The 18,252-nt window shown below is 38.2% G+C and overlaps 1 protein-coding gene across 1 annotated transcript in view; it reads left to right on the top strand.

Moving 5' to 3' along the window:
* The window catches only part of SEC24B (SEC24 homolog B, COPII coat complex component), a 97,915-nt gene extending 80,012 nt beyond the window's left edge, over positions 1 to 17,903 (top strand). The window contains exons 19-24 of the mRNA XM_006031254.2: positions 3,338 to 3,513; positions 6,117 to 6,254; positions 9,304 to 9,408; positions 10,662 to 10,754; positions 13,617 to 13,720; positions 15,600 to 17,903. Coding sequence (XP_006031316.1) covers positions 3,338 to 3,513; positions 6,117 to 6,254; positions 9,304 to 9,408; positions 10,662 to 10,754; positions 13,617 to 13,720; positions 15,600 to 15,714 — 731 coding nt within the window. The 3' untranslated portion in view covers positions 15,715 to 17,903. The remainder of the gene's footprint in view (positions 1 to 3,337; positions 3,514 to 6,116; positions 6,255 to 9,303; positions 9,409 to 10,661; positions 10,755 to 13,616; positions 13,721 to 15,599) is intronic.
* The last annotated feature ends 349 nt before the right edge of the window (positions 17,904 to 18,252 follow it).

Genomic DNA, 18,252 nt, shown 5'->3' on the forward strand with positions numbered 1-18,252 from the left:
CCGGATCTGCAGAAGTTGGACTGCAGCTGCAAGCTGGGGCTGGGGTGAGCACCAAGACAGAGGTGTGACGGGGGGGCAGGCGGCTCCCGCAGCTGCCCACAGCTCCTCCAGTGCTCATCTGATGGCTCGCACTGCTCGTCCAGGAGGGCGTGTGCCCCCAGATCTGCCTAGCCAGGAAAAGCCCAGCCCACCCTGCCCTGAACAGATCTGAGGGCACATGCCACCCCCCCCATGCCCTCCCAGATGAGCAGCGGGATTAGCAGCAGGAGCTGCCAGACGAGTAGCGCGCAGCGGTGGGAGCCACCCCTTCCCTTCCCTTCCCGCACACCCTGACGAGCCATGCCTCTGTCTCACTCACCCTCGCCCCAGCTGGGCAGCCCCAGCCTCACACCCTCCTTTACTGCAGGGGCCTTGATCTGCTCCCCACCCCCTGCCCTCCCCCTTTCTCTCTCCCGTCCCCTCCCACCACACCAGACTTACCAGCTGCAAGCAGCAGTCCATGCTGCAGGCTCTGTTCCTCACTGTCTACATGCTGCACTGTGGCTGCGCGCACGCACGGGCATTTATCCAACAAATTATCAGCCGCATCAGGCTGATTTCCGATACAGAAAATTTTCTTTATATCGGTGCCGATCCGATACTGGACTGATGTATCGGTGCACCTTCAGAGGGGTTTTAGGAGGAGGTTTGGGAATCTTGGAAGGACAATGAAGAGGTGAAGCAGCAGGAACCAGACAATGAAGGGGGAGGGAAAGGGACACCACAGAAGACTAAGGAGCATGGTTATGGTGAGGGAGGCAGGGAATGGGTGGAAGAAATGGAAATGGGGGATGGAAAAGGAAGCAGGGACTGGAGGGGAGTAGGGGATGAGGAGTTGTGGAAATGGGTTAGGTAGGGATAAAAGCAGGATCACGGTGCCCAGGGACTAGAAATAGGCAAGAGAAATGATTTATTATTAATCCTGGGTTTGTCAGCTCAACATTCATAAATTATCAATTTAAAAGAAAAAAGAGTCTGTATGGGAGTTTAGTACAGTGATTCTCAACCGGGGTGACTTGAGATCCTTTTAAGGGTGCCACAGGATGTCACGCACTGTTAGCACTGTTAAATTAACAGACATGATTCACAAGATAGAAGTCCCTAGTTGTGGTCTTTCTGAGTTCATTGCAACAGAAGAACTGCTCTGTTGTTTTTCGGTATGCAGAAAGAGGGAAAACTAAAAATTCATGGGTGTAGGTTGTAGCCGTGTTGGTCTAAGGACAGGCAGACAAGATTCTTTGGGTAAATCCAGTATCTTTTATTAGACCAATTCAAATAGGAAAAATTCTTCTTAGCAAGCTTTTGGGCACAAACACCCTTCTTCAGGCTCATTTTTCCTGTGTTGCTTCAAGTCTATCCAAGGATGTTTCTGGTCTAAAAAGGTTGAGAACCACTGGTTAGTAGTTTCCCGGTATGTTTTAAGAAAAGACATGAAGTCCTGACTTCAGATGGAAAGGGATGGCAGCTCATGTTACTGTCACCTGAAGAATCTGACACTCCAACTTGCTGCCTACATAGATTGCCAGCAACAACTTCGTGTTCATCATTGTCACTGGAGCACAGCACTGTCTACAGAAGGAAATAAGTGCTTAGCCCTTTAGTCTATGCTGTTTTTTAACTTAGTGGTCTACTAAACAAATTTTATTAGGAGAAACTAATAACATTTAGTTTATAGATGCTAAATTTACATTCACCCAGCAGATGGCTTCCTACAACCAAAAGATATTTCTAGTCCTGGAATAGCAATGAAGGAAGAAGCTCAATTTGCACTAGCTGCAGCTGTGTTAGAGAAACAGATCAATATATATCTTAATACAAGTAGATCAGAAGTACTATTTAGTGCAGTTACATGTCTCAGAATATAACCATTTTATGAATATATTCAAATTTTAATGCATGCTTCAAGTCTGTGATATACTGTTTATTTAATTTTATACTTATTTAGACTGGAATTGCAGAATAAATTTGTCTGGAGAAGGTCAGTTTACTGGTTGTCCATTTTGGAAATCTGGCATTAATTGTTAGGTTTGGCAGGAGCTGTACTTTGCAAGCAGCATTACTTAGCTTCTTAGAGGCTGTACCTTGTTTCACTTAAAAAGGGAGAGAGGAAGGGAGAGAAACTGATTGAATCTTTATTTGTTGAAATTATCAGCAAAACATGGAGACTTCCTGAGGGCTCCTGGGCACAAAGGCTGCTGACAGACATGGGGGAAAAAAAACCCAAAACGTGCTTTACTGGAAGAGAGAGGCATTGGGTTAGTTTGACATGGCTCCACGGTGTCTGTATAGATTGCTCACTTCAGCAGGGCTTTTTGGACACTTTTTTATCTAATAGCTGACTGATCAATCAGCTATTAGATAAGAGTACCCAAAAAGCCCTGCTCAAGTGTGTGATCTGTACAGACAATTGGGCAAGCCAAGTCAAACTAACGTGATGCCTCTTCTTGGGCATGTGCTGGGCTCAGCATGGGGATGTACGAAGTTTAAAGTAAAGCACTATTTGGAGTGGGAGGGGGTTACATCTGTAAGCAGCCAAAGAGATTTCAGCTCAACTCCTAACTCCACTCTTCCTCCAATTGTAATCTTACTGTATAATGAGATTTTAGAATTACCAAATCTTTCTGAATAAAGAATGACACTCATAATAGCCAGTTTATTTTCAGTATTTGACAGGCAGGCAATCTTTTCAAACAGGAAACTTAAACAATTTTCTAGGTCAGTTATTCAAAGAAGCTTTGGCCAAACTGCAGAGAAATAAGGGGGAAGCTTCTGCTGAAGTTGACACTAGAAATGACTGAAGTAGAACAAGACATCCAGTGGCAGTTTTCCAAAGTATTCAATTTAATAGGCAGTTTATTAAAAACCAGTTGGCATTCCATTCGGTATTTTTGTTTGACAGGCCTCTTCATTTTTCATTTCAATCTCCTGAGTAGGTCTTCTTTTTAATGACTGCTTCTGATTCAATATTTCTTTTCTTGCCAGCATGTCAATCTCGCACTTAAAGAACAGTACATTTACTCTCTCTCTTACTCCCCCAGTATCATAGATTTCCAGGAGCTTGGGAACAGAGAAAGAGTCACTGCATTGGCCCGTTTTTCTTTATACATCATAAGCAGATTTGTTTTTTCCCTCCTAGAGAAAACTCATGTATTCACTTCTAATAGAAATTCACCAGCTATTTAAAATTCTTTAAAATTCTATAACAAAGCAACTGACTTCTAATACTTTTTACAACTCTCATATTAAAATACAGTCAGTAAACTTGCATGTCCTGTTTGTTGCTGCTTAAATTCTACAGCTGTGGATCGGTCAGTTTCATCAAGTCTGTCGGATGCAAGAGATGCCTTAGTGAATGCTGTGGTAGATTCATTGTCTGCATATATGTCAACAGTCTCAAACTTACAACAGTCTACTCTGATAGCACCAAACTCTCTCAAGCTGTTTCCTTTGTATGTTTTGGCTCTTCTTAAACAGGTATTTTATAATCTAATGGCATTCATTTTTTAGATCAAATACAAAGTTGTGTTCGATTTTAACTGTCTTCCAATAGACAATCTAACCCAGTGATTCGCAACCAGCGTGCTGTGAAATCTAAACCAATGAGTCATTGGTGTAAATATTAGGATCTAGAGTCTGTCAGCTTCCCCCTTTTTATGGTAGCTCCTTTGTTACATTATTGGAAAAGTGGAACGATCTCTTCTTTGGGTGGCAATAGTTTGATTAAAAAATAAGCTCAATAGCACAAAAGATTTAACTGATGTTATCTGATCAGTCCCTAACCAAAACTTTAAGCACATGTATTTTTGAAATTCAGTATTCTATGTCATTTCTATTTCGAAACAAAATGTAAAATATCAGTATTGTGAATATTAACATTTCCAAAATTTGGAATTGACACTTTTCCTTGAAATTATTGCTAGAAGCCACTTATTTCTACTTGCTCAATTTCCATGATGAAGGAAAACACATCAATTAAATACTCTCAACATATCTGACACGCACACGAATGATCAATGAAGTGAAATGTATACCAACAGATGTTATTCTTATACATTATTAAATGAAACTGGTGATTAAAGCTAAAAATAGGTGGTTTAAGATCTCACCTCAAATTAATGTGTAATAGTTCACAGGCACTTTCAATTTTTACTTTAAATTTTTTAAATTTAAAAACAAAATTCAAATTAATTTTATGGTTAGGTGTAGCAAGTATTTTCTGTGAGTTCTCATCTCCTGAAGTGTTTTGTATAATGTTTTCCAAATTAAAAGGTAAATCTCCAGAATTCACAAATAAAGTGAAAATTATTTTTTTTCTACCCAGAGGATCACTAGCATTATCTCTGTTAGGATTGTCTGCTTCAAGGTACCCTGGAAGGCTCAACAAACAAGGAAAAGAGTGGCAAAGCTATCTTTTTGTTCTGCAGAGGGTCCATAGGAGGGGTGTATAGATTACAATGATTTAAAAGTCCCTTAACAGCAGGTGAAGGAATAACCATCTGATCCCAGCAGTCTTTCCTGCCCAAGTGCAGGGGGGCTGGACCTGATGACCTGTAAGGTCCCTTCCAGCCCGTAACATCTATGAAACTATGAAACCAGATACTAACAAATTTTTGCATATTAAAAAGTGTAAGGGATACAGAAAGGAGACTGGAAATGATACTGAAACATGGCAGACCAGAGAAATTGAGTTCTTAGAGTACTTTATGCAAGCAGAAGAGATTCCATGCATTTTAAAGCTATATTACTGCACAGACTTCTGAATTTTCAATATAGGAATTATCTTGCTACATCTGGATGGCCATGGACGAGCGTGGATGTGCAGGTGTTCACCATACTGCTACCTTGTGGGAGGGGGGAAGGGGTTACCCTTGGAGATTCCAGGGTCAAAAAAACCCATGCCAAAAACAAAGCGGGGTGGTACACATGGCGGCACATGTGGCGGCAGTACGCATTGCCCAAAACCAGAGCTTGGCTGGCTGGAGCCACACTGCAGCTCCTGGACAGGCTCCTAGCTTGCGCACAGCAGCTGCAACTCCCCAAGGCCCCCGGTTAAGGCTGCTGGGACTAACCACAGTTGCTGGCCTCATTCTCCCTTACCCAACCTGGGGTAACCTGCTGCGCGCTAGATCATGTGTGGCATGGGCATTCCCCAGGGAAAAGTAGCACCAGCATAACCCACCTACACTGCAAGGTAGTAGTGCTGCTGCTGCTTGTCTCTGGGGAAACAAATGTCCATGCCACACCAATAAGGCTAATCTGTTATCATGTCTAAAACGGTGATCCATCCTGTTTGTTGAGAGGGTTTTCAGTTGCAGGAAAGTCTAGTCTTGAAAGCAGGCCAACCTGTATGGGTGAGGAGCTCTCACCACTGATAGACGCACCCCATTTCAGGTCCCTTCTTCAATGAGGAGTCCGTTATTTATACAGTGATGAATAGCTCCAGCAGTGCTTATGAAGTGCTTCAAAAGAAAGTGCAAGGAAACCTGCAGAAGGCAGTTATGGAATAATTTGTCCTCCAGAAAAGATTCTTTCTGGCCCACATTTGTGGAAGCCTGGTTTGTACTGTGAAATATGAGGACTGTCTGTGCTGCTCTGTATTTTGCACAGTTCTTGATTATTTTTAATCTTTATTGCCCTAAATTTGGATATAATAATGGATGTGTTTTTTAATTCGTTTTGAAACCTCTTAAACTCTTCACCTCAATGATTTCTGCTGGCAGTAAGTTTCATAGCCTGTTATAGGAATTAAGTATAAAGATAGAAGAAAAATGCTGAAAGCAGCAATATAAATCTATGATAAATGGGAGAAACCATCTTGCTCTTGATTCTTCCTTGAATACTTCTCAGAACAGCAGGAGGATGAATTCTATTTAAAGTGCCTCAAATTTGGCATTCAGATTGAACTTGATTTTATAATTAACATAAAGTGAATCTTTTTCCTCATAAAAATAACTGCGTTTTTGTCAACTCTGGATTTGAGTTCCTTGCAATGAATGTTTTGCCGTGATATATTAAAATTCCTTATAAAACATATAAAAAGGGTCTTAAACTCAATTTGATACTTTTTTGTTTTACAGAAAGCTTTTAGAACTGGCACTAGCACACGCTTGGATGACCGTGTATATGCCATGTGCCAGATGAAGAGTCAGCCTCTTATTCATCTGATGAAAATGATACATCCCAACTTGTACAGGATAGACAGATTGACAGATGAGGTATAACATAGAACTGTTTTATATAGAATACAACTGAAACACATTGCAGAATCTACTGAACCTATGGTAACAGTTTCTTATACATTTTGATTGTAATTTAAATGTTTATTTCTACCATTTTTGACATGGTAAACTATAAAAATCAGGAATAACCTCTAAAGCTAAGTGTGCTTACAAGGTTTGCCAGAAATACAGGATGGGTAATGAGTGCACAAGGTCTTTCTGCACATGTTCTTAAGAATCATGTTTCAGTGACTATTATTCTGTCATCTTGCCATCTGTTGCCAATTTATGGAAAGCTAAAATGATAATGCATATCTGGTTCCTAAAGGTAAAGTTTTAAAATCATGTGAAGATAATGAAATCAGCAGGCTATGCTTGAGTTGTAGTTTGGCTGTGGAGAATGAGTAAAGGTTGCTTGCAGACCTTAAAAAAGAACAAACAAAATGTGCTTGACTGGAAGAAGCAGCGTGTTATTTGACTCGGCTCTGCAGCATCTGTATAGATCAGGCGCTTCAGCTGGGCTTTTTGACACTTTTTTCAAAAGGTGATTCAATCTGCTATTAGATAAACACGCCAAAAAAAGCCCCACTAAAACGCCCAATCTATACAGATGTTGAGTGAACCAGGTCCAGCTAATGCGCTGCCTGTGCTGTGCTGGGCTTGGTGCAAGAACACAGAGTTTAAAGTAAAGAGCCATTTGGTTTCTTTGGGTTTTTTCTACGTGTTTTAACAATTGAAACGTTCAGTAGAGCTAGTTGTTCATATGTATGACAGATACAACTTTTAGCTTAGTAGAGTTTTGTTTGCTAATTTCCCACTAGCTGTCATAAATATAATTACATATCATTGATTTTTGCTTACACTCCTTAAATCTGAATTGTTCAGCTACAGAATTAACTTGTAGGCTACCGTTTCTTCAGGTTGAAAATAGTAAGCTGGAAGCTAAATATGCCTTCCTTTGCAGTATCAGTTAATTGTTGAAGCTAGTGCCAACAAGAACAGTTGAAATGACTAGTTGTTTTTGGCATGTCAATCTTTTTTTTTCTTCCTACTGACACATGAAAAGCTAAAGTAGCTTTGTTTTACGCTCGGCCATTAATGCTAAAGGAAAATGCATTGAAAAAATCTAATTAGTAAATACAAAGTTGCTAGTTCCAAGGGATTCAATTCAGTTATCTCTTGCTAGAAGTTCATTTTTAAAATTTTATTTTTATTGGCTAAGTGAAGCCAATACTTTACTTTTAAATACTTTATTTTGCATAGTGTGAGTAGCTCTAGCCAGCCTGGAGGTTTTTTTTCCATTTTTTTTCCATTTGGAATTTTTGCCCTGTACTGGCTCTTGAGCCCTCATTGTTTTATCCTTGTTTGTTTGTTGGTTTGTTTTAAATAAGCCTGGCAGACTTAAACTGTATAGGAAAAAAATATCTGAGAAGAGCATGCAATCAAGGCAGTTCTCCTTTGAGGGATTGTCCATATGCACAATCCTCACTGTGGGTGAACATGGATAATGCCACTTGTCCTTGAGAGGAGAGTTTTTGCCTCAGTAATATCTCTAGGGCACACTTAACTCCACTCCTTTCTGCTCTGCACCAAGGATAGAAAGGGCAGTTTGCTTTCTACTTCATAGTGCTTCTCAACTGCCATTGGCTTTACGTGGAGAACTCTGTGATTCAAGGCCTAAAATAATGGTTGAAGCCCTTTAAGAATTTCTGACCTCTTATTTTTTTTCCTGTCTTTTTTCAAATGTACCCTTTTTTCTTTTTAAGTTAAATTCTTAATAATCTGTGTACTCCCTTCCCACCCTCACTCTTGGTTTATCTGTGCCATGAGGTAGTCATCTCCAGTCTGTTTTTGTATTTCTTTAGTAGTCTTTTACTTCTGTCAAGAAAGCAAAATCCTGGGATAGTTTCCAGGTGATCTCTATGAACACTGGGATCATTGTGTCATTCATTGATATATTCATACCCAAAAACAATGTGGACCTAAGATGTCAGATCTAATTTCTCTTAGTGTCTTAGCTTGCATAGAGCTATGAATTCCATAGCTCAATATTGCTTAAAGTCATATTTCTTGCAGTGGATTTTAAATTTACTGACCTTTAAAATACAGACCCCTTCTCTTGATGTTCATTACAGTTGGGTACAGCTCCTACTTCTTCTCCAAGACGCTCTTACAGTTTTCATTTTCACATTGTATTTAAGGTAGTGCTGCATTTTTTAGATGAGATCATAATCCAGCCCAGAGGATATACTATCACTTATGTAATTATTTTTCATATTCATATTCTTAGCAGAATGATCCACAGGTCCTTAGTAATAGATCTTCAGCCTGCCTTTATAACACTGGGCTCAAATACATTGACAGGGTAGTGTAATCCAGCTTCTGTAGGGTCTGGCAATTCTGTTATGCTTTCTCAGGTACAGGCGGGGAGTGGGGAAAGAGATTGTTTGGTCATTCAGTGTATTTCAGAGCAGTGTGCCAAAGACAGACTTGTTTTAGCTGCCACAAATGTCTCCAAGCAGGATCTGACCACCAGGTGCTTTCTACCACCACAATTTCCTCCAGCCTTCTGGTTTACAGGAACAGTCTGGGGAGTCTTTGACATTACCATTTGTAACTTTTTCATTAGTTAGTAAAGGTCAGGTTTTTTCATTTGTTTTTGGGTGTAGAGTGAGAATCTGTTTAATGTAATATACATATTAGTATTTAGTTCACACAGTAAGCATGGAGACATATAGTATACATAATGTGCTTAGTTAAATTATCATCCCTTAGTTTATATAGTAAAATAGATCACGTCTCTAGATACATCTTTCCAGAATGAGAATTTTTGAAAGATTTACGTGAAGGGTAGAGGTGGGATTTTGTTAGATAAGAATCTATCTAAAATACAACTAGAGAGCCAACACTTAGACTAAACTACCTAATTTGTCAAAAAATGATTAAGCTTAAAGTTAATTAATCATACATCCTGTTTTATGTAATGGGCACTATTGTAATTACTATTATAATTGTAACTGTAATTACTATTGTAATTGTATTACAGGGTGCAATTCATGTTAACGACAAGGTTGTTCCTCAACCTCCTCTTCAGAAGTTATCTGCAGAGAAGCTGACAAGAGAAGGAGTTTTTCTTATGGACTGTGGCTCAGTAAGCTACTACTTTGATTCATTTTTATTTAGACAATAACAAATGAGTTTAACTTTTAATAATAACCAACTTACTACACAAGTACTATAGCAGAGCAACACAGTGATTAACACAAGGCTCTAAATTCCTGTCCCAGTTGAGACACTTTGCTCTTAGTAAAAGAAGATTCTTAATCTAGCACGGAATACTAATGTTTTCATGTTGTTATGGACTCTAATGACAGTGTTTAAAGCTTCCTTTTTCCACTGAGTTTTTTCTTTGAAAGTGGTAGCTTAACAGGACATGCTAAAGTCTGCTCTAGCAAAACATTTACTCCCATATTTGATTCTCATCAAAGTTGAGGACGTACTTAAATACTTCTATGAATTATATCAGAACTCGTGGTAGAGTTGATATCTTTTATTAAACCAACTAGATTTCTGCAAAAAAATTATATGAATTGTGGCTTATATGAACTATGTTTGTGTGTGGGGAAAGTTATGTTATGACAATTAAAGAAAATGATCCAGATTTCTGTGGAAAGTGCCATAATATTTTTTCCCACAAATTGTTAGTTTAATTTGGAAAGGAAGCACTCTGAACTTGTGGATATAAAGGATTCAGTCTGAAAAGTGATTTGTCTATAAAAGTCAGAAAAAATTATTGACCTTAGTCAGATTTTCAGAACATTAGGGCTTATCTGAACAGGTAAATTAGTTTGCAGTAAGCTGCGGTACAAATGTTATAGCCCACTATGAATAGCCAGTTTAGAAATTATTGTAAAACAGCTATTGTACTTATAAGCCCTTGTATCTGTGCTTACGGTACAGTGACATCCACCTGTATAAAATTTACTGCAGTGTTCGTACTTACTGTAGTTTTCTGATGCTATTAAATGATCTTCCTGTAGATGGTGCCAGTTTACTGACAAAGCAAAGTATATAGACTTGGCTCTAGAAGAATGTGCTTTGAAATTGTTACTGAATTTGTGCATCAGTTGATTTTAAATTAGAAATACATTCCGATAATAATAGTTCCTTGAATGAATTATCAAATTCTATATCATAATTTCAATATTTGGGATATTTGGAAAAAAAAATCAAGAGATAATCTCCTAAATACTGTATATCCCAGACGAGAGTTCTTAAAATACTTTTTCCATTTCCATTTAAACCTACGTTCCAAAACAAAGCATGAATTCTCTGGATTCAGGTTGTATTTTCCTCTAAAAAATATGCAAGACTTTTACTGAGACTAATTTTAATCTTTTGTAGATTTTTTACATATGGATTGGGAAAAGTTGTGATAATAACTTCATAAAAGATGTACTTGGGTACCCAAACTATGCAGCCGTACCCCAGAAATTGGTAAGCATTTGAATGTTTTGGATCATATCATATGTATATTTATAAGTAATCAACATTTCTCTTGACTCTGTTCAGTTGAGAAGCTGAATTGAATTGATTTCATGGTAGAATTTGTGCATGGTAGGAGAATTATGTGTGGTTTCAAGTCTGCCAAACACAGTGAAAATCTCTGCCTATGGTTGTTTGAATCAGATGTAGTGATACTTCAGTAGAAAGCAACAAGATAGCTGTGGAATTTTTTCCAAAATATTAAAGAACATGTAGAGGGAACTTTAGCAAGATGCTAAACATTTTTTATTTAATTACTATATTCAGAGAGAACCAAAATGCGCCAATACAGTTTTAATCAAGGGGGAGACATAATACAAGGACAGGTTTTTTTATGCAAAAGGGAAGGATTCATTACATAAGGAAGGACTAATCACTACAGAAATGTGGATTTGTTTTAAATATAGCTCATTCCATCCATTTACTACAAAGGTGGCAACACAACTAATTTTAAACATGCAGTCAAAGACTTGTTTTTGACCCCATATTAATTGTTCCACAAGCTACATAAGCTATAGCAGTGGTTTTCAACATTTTTGGACTTGAGGCACCCCCTTCATAACTTTTGTGAATATGAATGGCACCCAATTTCAGAAACTAGATACTACAGTGCTTATCTCCTTGCAGAGGGGCTAGGTAGTGAGGGTGGGGGATCTAGGGACAAGCTTGAGCCTGCACTTAGCTTATCTGCTTACCTCCTTATACCTCACTTATCTTATCGTGCCTCAAAGCATCCTTCAAAGGATCTGGTGGCACCCCTGGGTACTCTGTCACTGGTTCAGAATCATAGAGAAGCAGGGATGGAAGGGACCTCCAAAAGTCATTTAGTGCAGCCCCCTGCCTGAGGCAGGATCATCCTTACCCAAACCATCCTATACAAATCCAAAATCTAACCTCTTAGTAAAACTATAGTCAACCCAGAAACAACACAAGACATAACCTATCTTTCCACAAGTAAAGCAGGAGTATCATAGTAGCCAAAGTCCTGCTTTTGTAAAAGATTATTAAATAAAGGTGCACCAATAGAGATTTTTGGGGCCAATACTGATAGCTAATATTTAAGGAGGCATATCAGCCGATACCGATCCGATTTCTGATACAGCTGCCTCCAGCTGGTAAATCCAGCATGGTGGAAGGGGAGGGAAGGGGTGTGGGGGCGCATATCAACGACCTCCGCAGTGAGGGAGGGGGCATGGGCAGGTGCTGCCCAGGCAGGGGTGGGGTGGGGTGGGGAGCCAGAGCCGCAGCTCGTGGAGGGAAGGAGGCGACTCCCACTGCTTCTTGCACCCCAGGAGGGCATGGGGGAGGTCGGAGAGTGGGGCAGGCTGCAGCCGGGGCTGCGTAGTGTTCTTCTCGGTGTGGGCTGGGCTCAGAAAGGTATGGGAAGTGCTGGGAGGGTGCTGCATCCAACCCGAATTTGGCTGCCACTCTGCTCTCAGCGCTGCTGCCGCCAGCTGCCCACCGCAGCCGCAGCTTGACACCCCGCCTCCACCCACTCACTGCAGGGGGTGTTGATCTGCCCCCCCACTCCCCTTCCTCGCCCCTTCCCCTTCCACCACACCAGACTTCCCAGCTGGAGGCAGCTCTCCACGCTGTCGGCTGTGCTCCTTGTTGCCTGAGTGCTGCACAGCAGCTGCGTGCAACACAGGCATTTATCAGCCAAATCATTGGCCCCTTGGACCAATATCCGATACAGCCAGTTTTCTTTATATCAGTACGGATCCTATATCAGACCAATGTATCAGTTTACCTCTATTATTAATATATACTCAAGAGATCCCAGGTAGAGGGTCATAGCCCCTGCTACAGAGGAAGGCAGAAACCCCCACAGTCCATATCTATCTGACCAGGGAGTCAAATAACTGGGCTAGAGACGGTCATTCATTTTTGGAGATGCAATTTTCAAAGAAAACTTGCAGAGCTTGAAAACATGGCAAGAAAGGGAGTGTAAAAGCACTCCAGCCCTCTGAAAAGGGGAAAGAGAGACAGCAGAGGGCTGTGGGATATTGGGAGTGTCCCAGCTTTCTTCCACAAAAAAAACTCATTTGATCTCAGAGAAAGATTTTCTCCTGGTACATCTATAACAGCTCTCCAGATGCAGATGATTCAGATGCAGTATACTAACTCAGAAGAAATGGCTGAAATATCTGATGCTGCTTAGCAGTGATCCCTCAGCCTGTTAAAGAGCCCACTAAAGTCATTGTTTTGAACCTTAGTGGTTTCAGTTCAGGACTTAGTTTTGGTGTTTGTCAGTATCTCTTACTGTGGAGCACAACATTCAAGAATTTGAATGTGTATGTACAGAGGGGAAATTAAAACACCATATTTCCAGAAAGGAAATTAGTTTTCTGTGGGCCTGTTTTCTAAATACCTTTCAATTAAAATGCAGTTTTTTTAAACATTTACTTTTGGCTCAAATGAAAGGACAGATACAGAATCATTGTACGTAAGCTAACAAGAACCAATAATACAATATGTGGCAGATGATTTTGTTAAAAAAAAAAAAAGTTCAGGCTATTTTCCATGAGATTCATGTCCTGAGAATACCCTTTTCTACTAAACATTTTAAACTCATCATGTACCTATTTCTACTCTGTGGTATCTATGCATTCTTTACCTCCATGTACAGTGTATCAAAACAAGCTATTTGGAAGACATTCATAATCTGATACTTTGGGGTGGTTTTTTCTAGATTAGTATATATCATACCTTCTGGCTTTCATTCAACCATTCATTTATTTCAGCATGATTTCATGTTACTTTAGTATATATTGAAAAGAAATAGCCTCTCTTTCTCATGGCTTTTTTAACCAGACCCAGCTTCCAGAGTTGGATACGCTATCTTCAGAGAGAACACGGTCTTTTATATCCTGGCTTAGAGACAGTAGACCTCTAAACCCAGTTCTTCAAGTAATAAAGTAAGTTCATCTTTAGTTACATTTATTATAACATTCCTGATTTCCATATATGCATCTCAGGGGAACACATTTAGATTTCATAGTAGTAATTCTCACATAATCCTATTAGAGGCTAAGCACCCTCAGCTTCTAATTGAAGTTAATTGGGAAATGAGGCTGTTCAGTGCAGGAGAGGAAAAGCAGCACCTTTGCAAGTTTAGGGGCTGGAAGGGAACTTGCAAGATTATCAGTCCAGCCCCCCTGCACTAGGTAGGAAAGACAAGTGGGGTCACGTGACCGCAGCAAGGTGACTGTCCAGTCTCCTCTTGAAGTTTTCTAGGGTAGGTGATTGCACCATCTCTGGAGGGAGCTTAGTCACAGTCTAGACACTAACTGTGAAGAAGTTTTTCCTAATGTTAAGCCTGAATCGGTCTTCCAGGAGTTTGTGGCCATTACTCCTAGTGTTCCCCAAGGGTGGTGTAGTGTAGTTGTTTGCCGAGCCCTTTATGTACTCCCCTGATGTAGCGGTAAGCTGCTACCAAGCCTCCCTCTTAGCCTTCTCTTTTTAGGCTGAAGAGTCCCAGGTCCCTCAGCCTTTCCTCATATGGCTTGTCTTGCAAGTCTGATCATACGGGTGACTCTTCTCTGGACTCTCTCAACATTTGAATATCCAATCAAAGTTTAAGCATAACTTCTAATATCTAATAATTGTTTAGTGTTAAACTAGACCTGTTTGCCTAATAGAAGTTAATAATAAATTTATCAGTGGATTACTTCATAGACATCCTGTAGCCTTTTCAATCCATGGCCTATTTTAAAGCATCTAGGATTTGTGAAATTCTTCTATTTAGTTAATAGTTTTTCATCTCTGACAATTATCGATTTACTAGAACTGATGACTGGTTGGTCCGTTTGTTTTTAAGGAAAGTATGTTATGTTTTTAGCTGCCAGCTTTTACCCTTGAAGCAAATAGTAGTTGTTTTTTGTGCTATATTGATACATTTTTATGTATGTATATTTATATCTTACAAAAGTGGTTTGGATAAATTGTATAGCCATGCCTGGAACTTTACTGCCTTGTAGTAAAGACTGAATCAGAATTTCCTTTGATTCCTTATTTGTAAAATGTATTATTTAACAGTAAAATTTCTGTAAAAGATGTCTTAAGTAAATGTTTTGCAACATAAAAAGTTGAATACATAAAAAAAAACCCACCCCATTGAGTAGTTCAGTGGGTAACTCTAGACTATAAAGTAACAATTATTGGAATCAAATTAACAGAAAAACAAGAAATTCAGAGTGAGGGTTGAAAGGACTTAATTTAACTCCTGGTATTGCTGCTCTTTGGGTTGCAGTAGCATTGAGTGGCTTTAAGGATTCTAGCTTGATTGCGCTAGATGCTGTAGAAATAATAAAGAATGATTTGTGCTAAATTGAATTTACTCACTGATCCTACAGACTCTTATGCTTAACTTAAACATTACTGATCTGCCTGGAGGAGATTGTATGTCAGCAGTGAACTCAGTGTTGCAGATATGTAAAAAGTTTAAATATTTATTATCAGGAGTCGAACTGTAACCTATAGATGGCCTGTTACTATCTACAGGTCATGATAACTGCTAGCAAAAATTGTTTTTATTCTAATGTTTTATCATACTTACATTTTTGTTGTTTTTTTCAGGTTTAAATATCTTTTCATTTCAGATATTAGGAGTGTTCTTTTTATAACACAATAATAACATGATTTTTACTGTTGGAAAATGGAATACTTCATTAATAATTTTATGCTGCATGTAGTTCTCAAGGCAATAAGCATTATGTGGACTTTCTGTTTATACTTTTCTGTAAAATGTGTTTTATTAATGTTTAATGGATCATATATTTTTCTCTTCTTTTTCAGAGATGAGAGTCCAGCCAAAACAGATTTTTTTCAGCATTTAATTGAAGATCGGACAGAGGCAGCTTTCTCATACTATGAATACTTACTTCAGATTCAACAGCAGACTTGTAAATGAAAGAGAAGTAAAGAAGAAACAACTTCCTGATTGTGGATGCAAACATCAGCTGTGAGAAAAGCACATAGAAAGTTTCAGTAACAGGAGTCTGTTTTTCCCAATATACAGTCCATAACACCAGTTCCAAGCTAATGGACAAATACATCTGTATTTCCAGAGGAATTACACAATTTTGCTTCAGCCTAAACATGGTAGGAGTAATGAAGCTGTTTCACTAGTACATTTTAAATTGGTTTATACATGCTTCCAGTAGTGCAGCAGTATGGTGCTCTGTTTATTGCAAGCTGATGAATTTATGTAGCGATGTGGGATATTTCTTAATGAAATGGAAAATTAGATGAAACCTTTTTTTCTTACATTTATTATGATAACCCTTCTGGATTCAAACTCTAACAGAGAAGCCAAAGGGCAACACTGTATGTTGTTTGTTTATATCAATTACTTTTTAAAAGGAATGATTCATATTTACTAAAAGACTCAACATTTTCCCTGTGAAGACTCTAGAATTTCAATAAAGTACATGAAATGTAGAAATAAAATATATAATGTACATAAGTGTTACATTTGTAAAGAAGATGTAAAAATGTAACTAAAGAATGAATAGTTCAGTGTGCAGCAGTGTTGAGTGTTCAACGACAAATCAGTTTGCCCTAGATAAAGAATGAAGTTGACTAAGACATTAAGAGATTGGAATCCACAGAGGAAAAAACACAACTTAAGTTATTCAGTTCATTCTTTTAGGTGAATTTATTTATGATTGGCTTATGAATTAAAATATTTTGCTTCATCATGTGTTTTTATATTTCTGCAACTCTTACATTTTAGAAGCTGAACTCTATACTGAATCTAGAATTCATTGTTGAAAAGAATGTTTACCACTCTATTTTGCAGACTTTTCTGGGGGGGAGAAGAGACTTTCATAGAGGGGAATGTGCTGTAGGTGTATCAATAAAAACTAATGTTGGGACCTTCATATACATTGTTTTCTGAAGAAGAGTCTCTCTTAATCCTGATTTATATTTTGTTACTTGAACCAATCTTGGTCCATGTTTTTTGAAATTCAAAATAAGTATGGTTAACTACTGAATGCTATCTTATGATATGATTTCTTCTGTGATGAAAATAAGGGATATAAAATGTGTGTTAGTTGAAGAGATGAAAGGGAAAGGTGTATTATTTGAAAAAAAGAAAGATGTCCAAAAAACCCCAGTTTTGAAATGTAAACACGTTAGTGTATTTTTTTTTTTATAATCTAATTTCTGCTGATACTTGTAACAGTGCTTTGGTAACTTAGCACCTAAAAATTGATGGTGGGTGGTGATAGTCAGAGGTAGAGGGGGAAGGATGTTTTGGCTGCCTGTTTCAAGTACTGATTTAGGCATTGTCAATCATGAATCAGCCTCAGCTTTGCCACTTATTTGGTTTAAATGATAATTTTCACTGCACTGTCATAATGAACTAAAGTGCTAAAAATGCAGGTAATATTAGTGAATTTTTAAAGCATAATCCTTTAAAGCATTTTAAAACAATCAAGAAGTTGAATATTCAGGAGCTCTATACCCAGAAAGATTCAAATTGAATCATGTGTGGTATAATGTTCAAGAGAAAAATACAATAGATACATTTCACAACTGATTTATGACTACACTAGTTGCACCCTAAATGTGGGGTATCCCGGTTGTTTGAAGCAAGTCAGTTGAGAAGGATCCTTTTATCATTTAAATTAGTCTCTTTTGCTTAACCAGAATTATTTGAGTGCCCAAAGATTGCTCAGAATTACTAGTCAGTCCGCATTTTTTATCAGTTACTATATGTCTTCATTGATGCTGGATCTTGTCCCTAAATTAAGACGAGAAGTCAGTAACTGCATATTTTTTATTTTAGACTACTTCACATTTTGAATAAAAGCTAAATGTCACTGAAAAGTAGACATCTTATAAATTATTTGAAACCAGAAATGTGTCAAAAGGGCATATTAGCATAATCTCAGTGAACAGCTCTACAGAATACACAGTTATTTATGAACTTGACATTGAATATGAGAACACCTGAAACTGGTTTATGATGATATCTTCTGTAAAACTATTACTTAAAAGCTTTATTCTTCTATGTGTTTTGTATACAAAAATTATGAAAAATACATTTGAGAGCTATTTGCTTATTTGTTTAGTAAAAATCAATTTACAGTATAGACAATCTAGTAGTTATTTATGCTTCTGTATATGGTAGAAGGTTTCTATAATATAATCTCTGTTTGATCACACTACAAACATTTAAAGAACACTCCCCTATGCCTGCTGATGGAAAATTGAAACTGATCTCAGGATATATGTTTATTAAAACTAAATCTCCTGGAGTGGCCAAGATATCCAGCAGCAAAGTACAGCCCCCTGATTCCCAACCAGGATGCCATGATCTCCTTTGACGGGTGCTGTGCTATTAGGTGTGTAAACAACTACACATGATTCACAAGGTATATCTAGAGATAGAAAAGAGCAAACATTCGAAATTGCTTGCAACAGAAGAATTGTTCTATTA

This window comes from Alligator sinensis, unplaced genomic scaffold (assembly GCF_000455745.1).
Source record: "Alligator sinensis unplaced genomic scaffold, ASM45574v1 scaffold66_2, whole genome shotgun sequence".
Taxonomy (NCBI): Eukaryota; Metazoa; Chordata; order Crocodylia; family Alligatoridae; genus Alligator; species Alligator sinensis.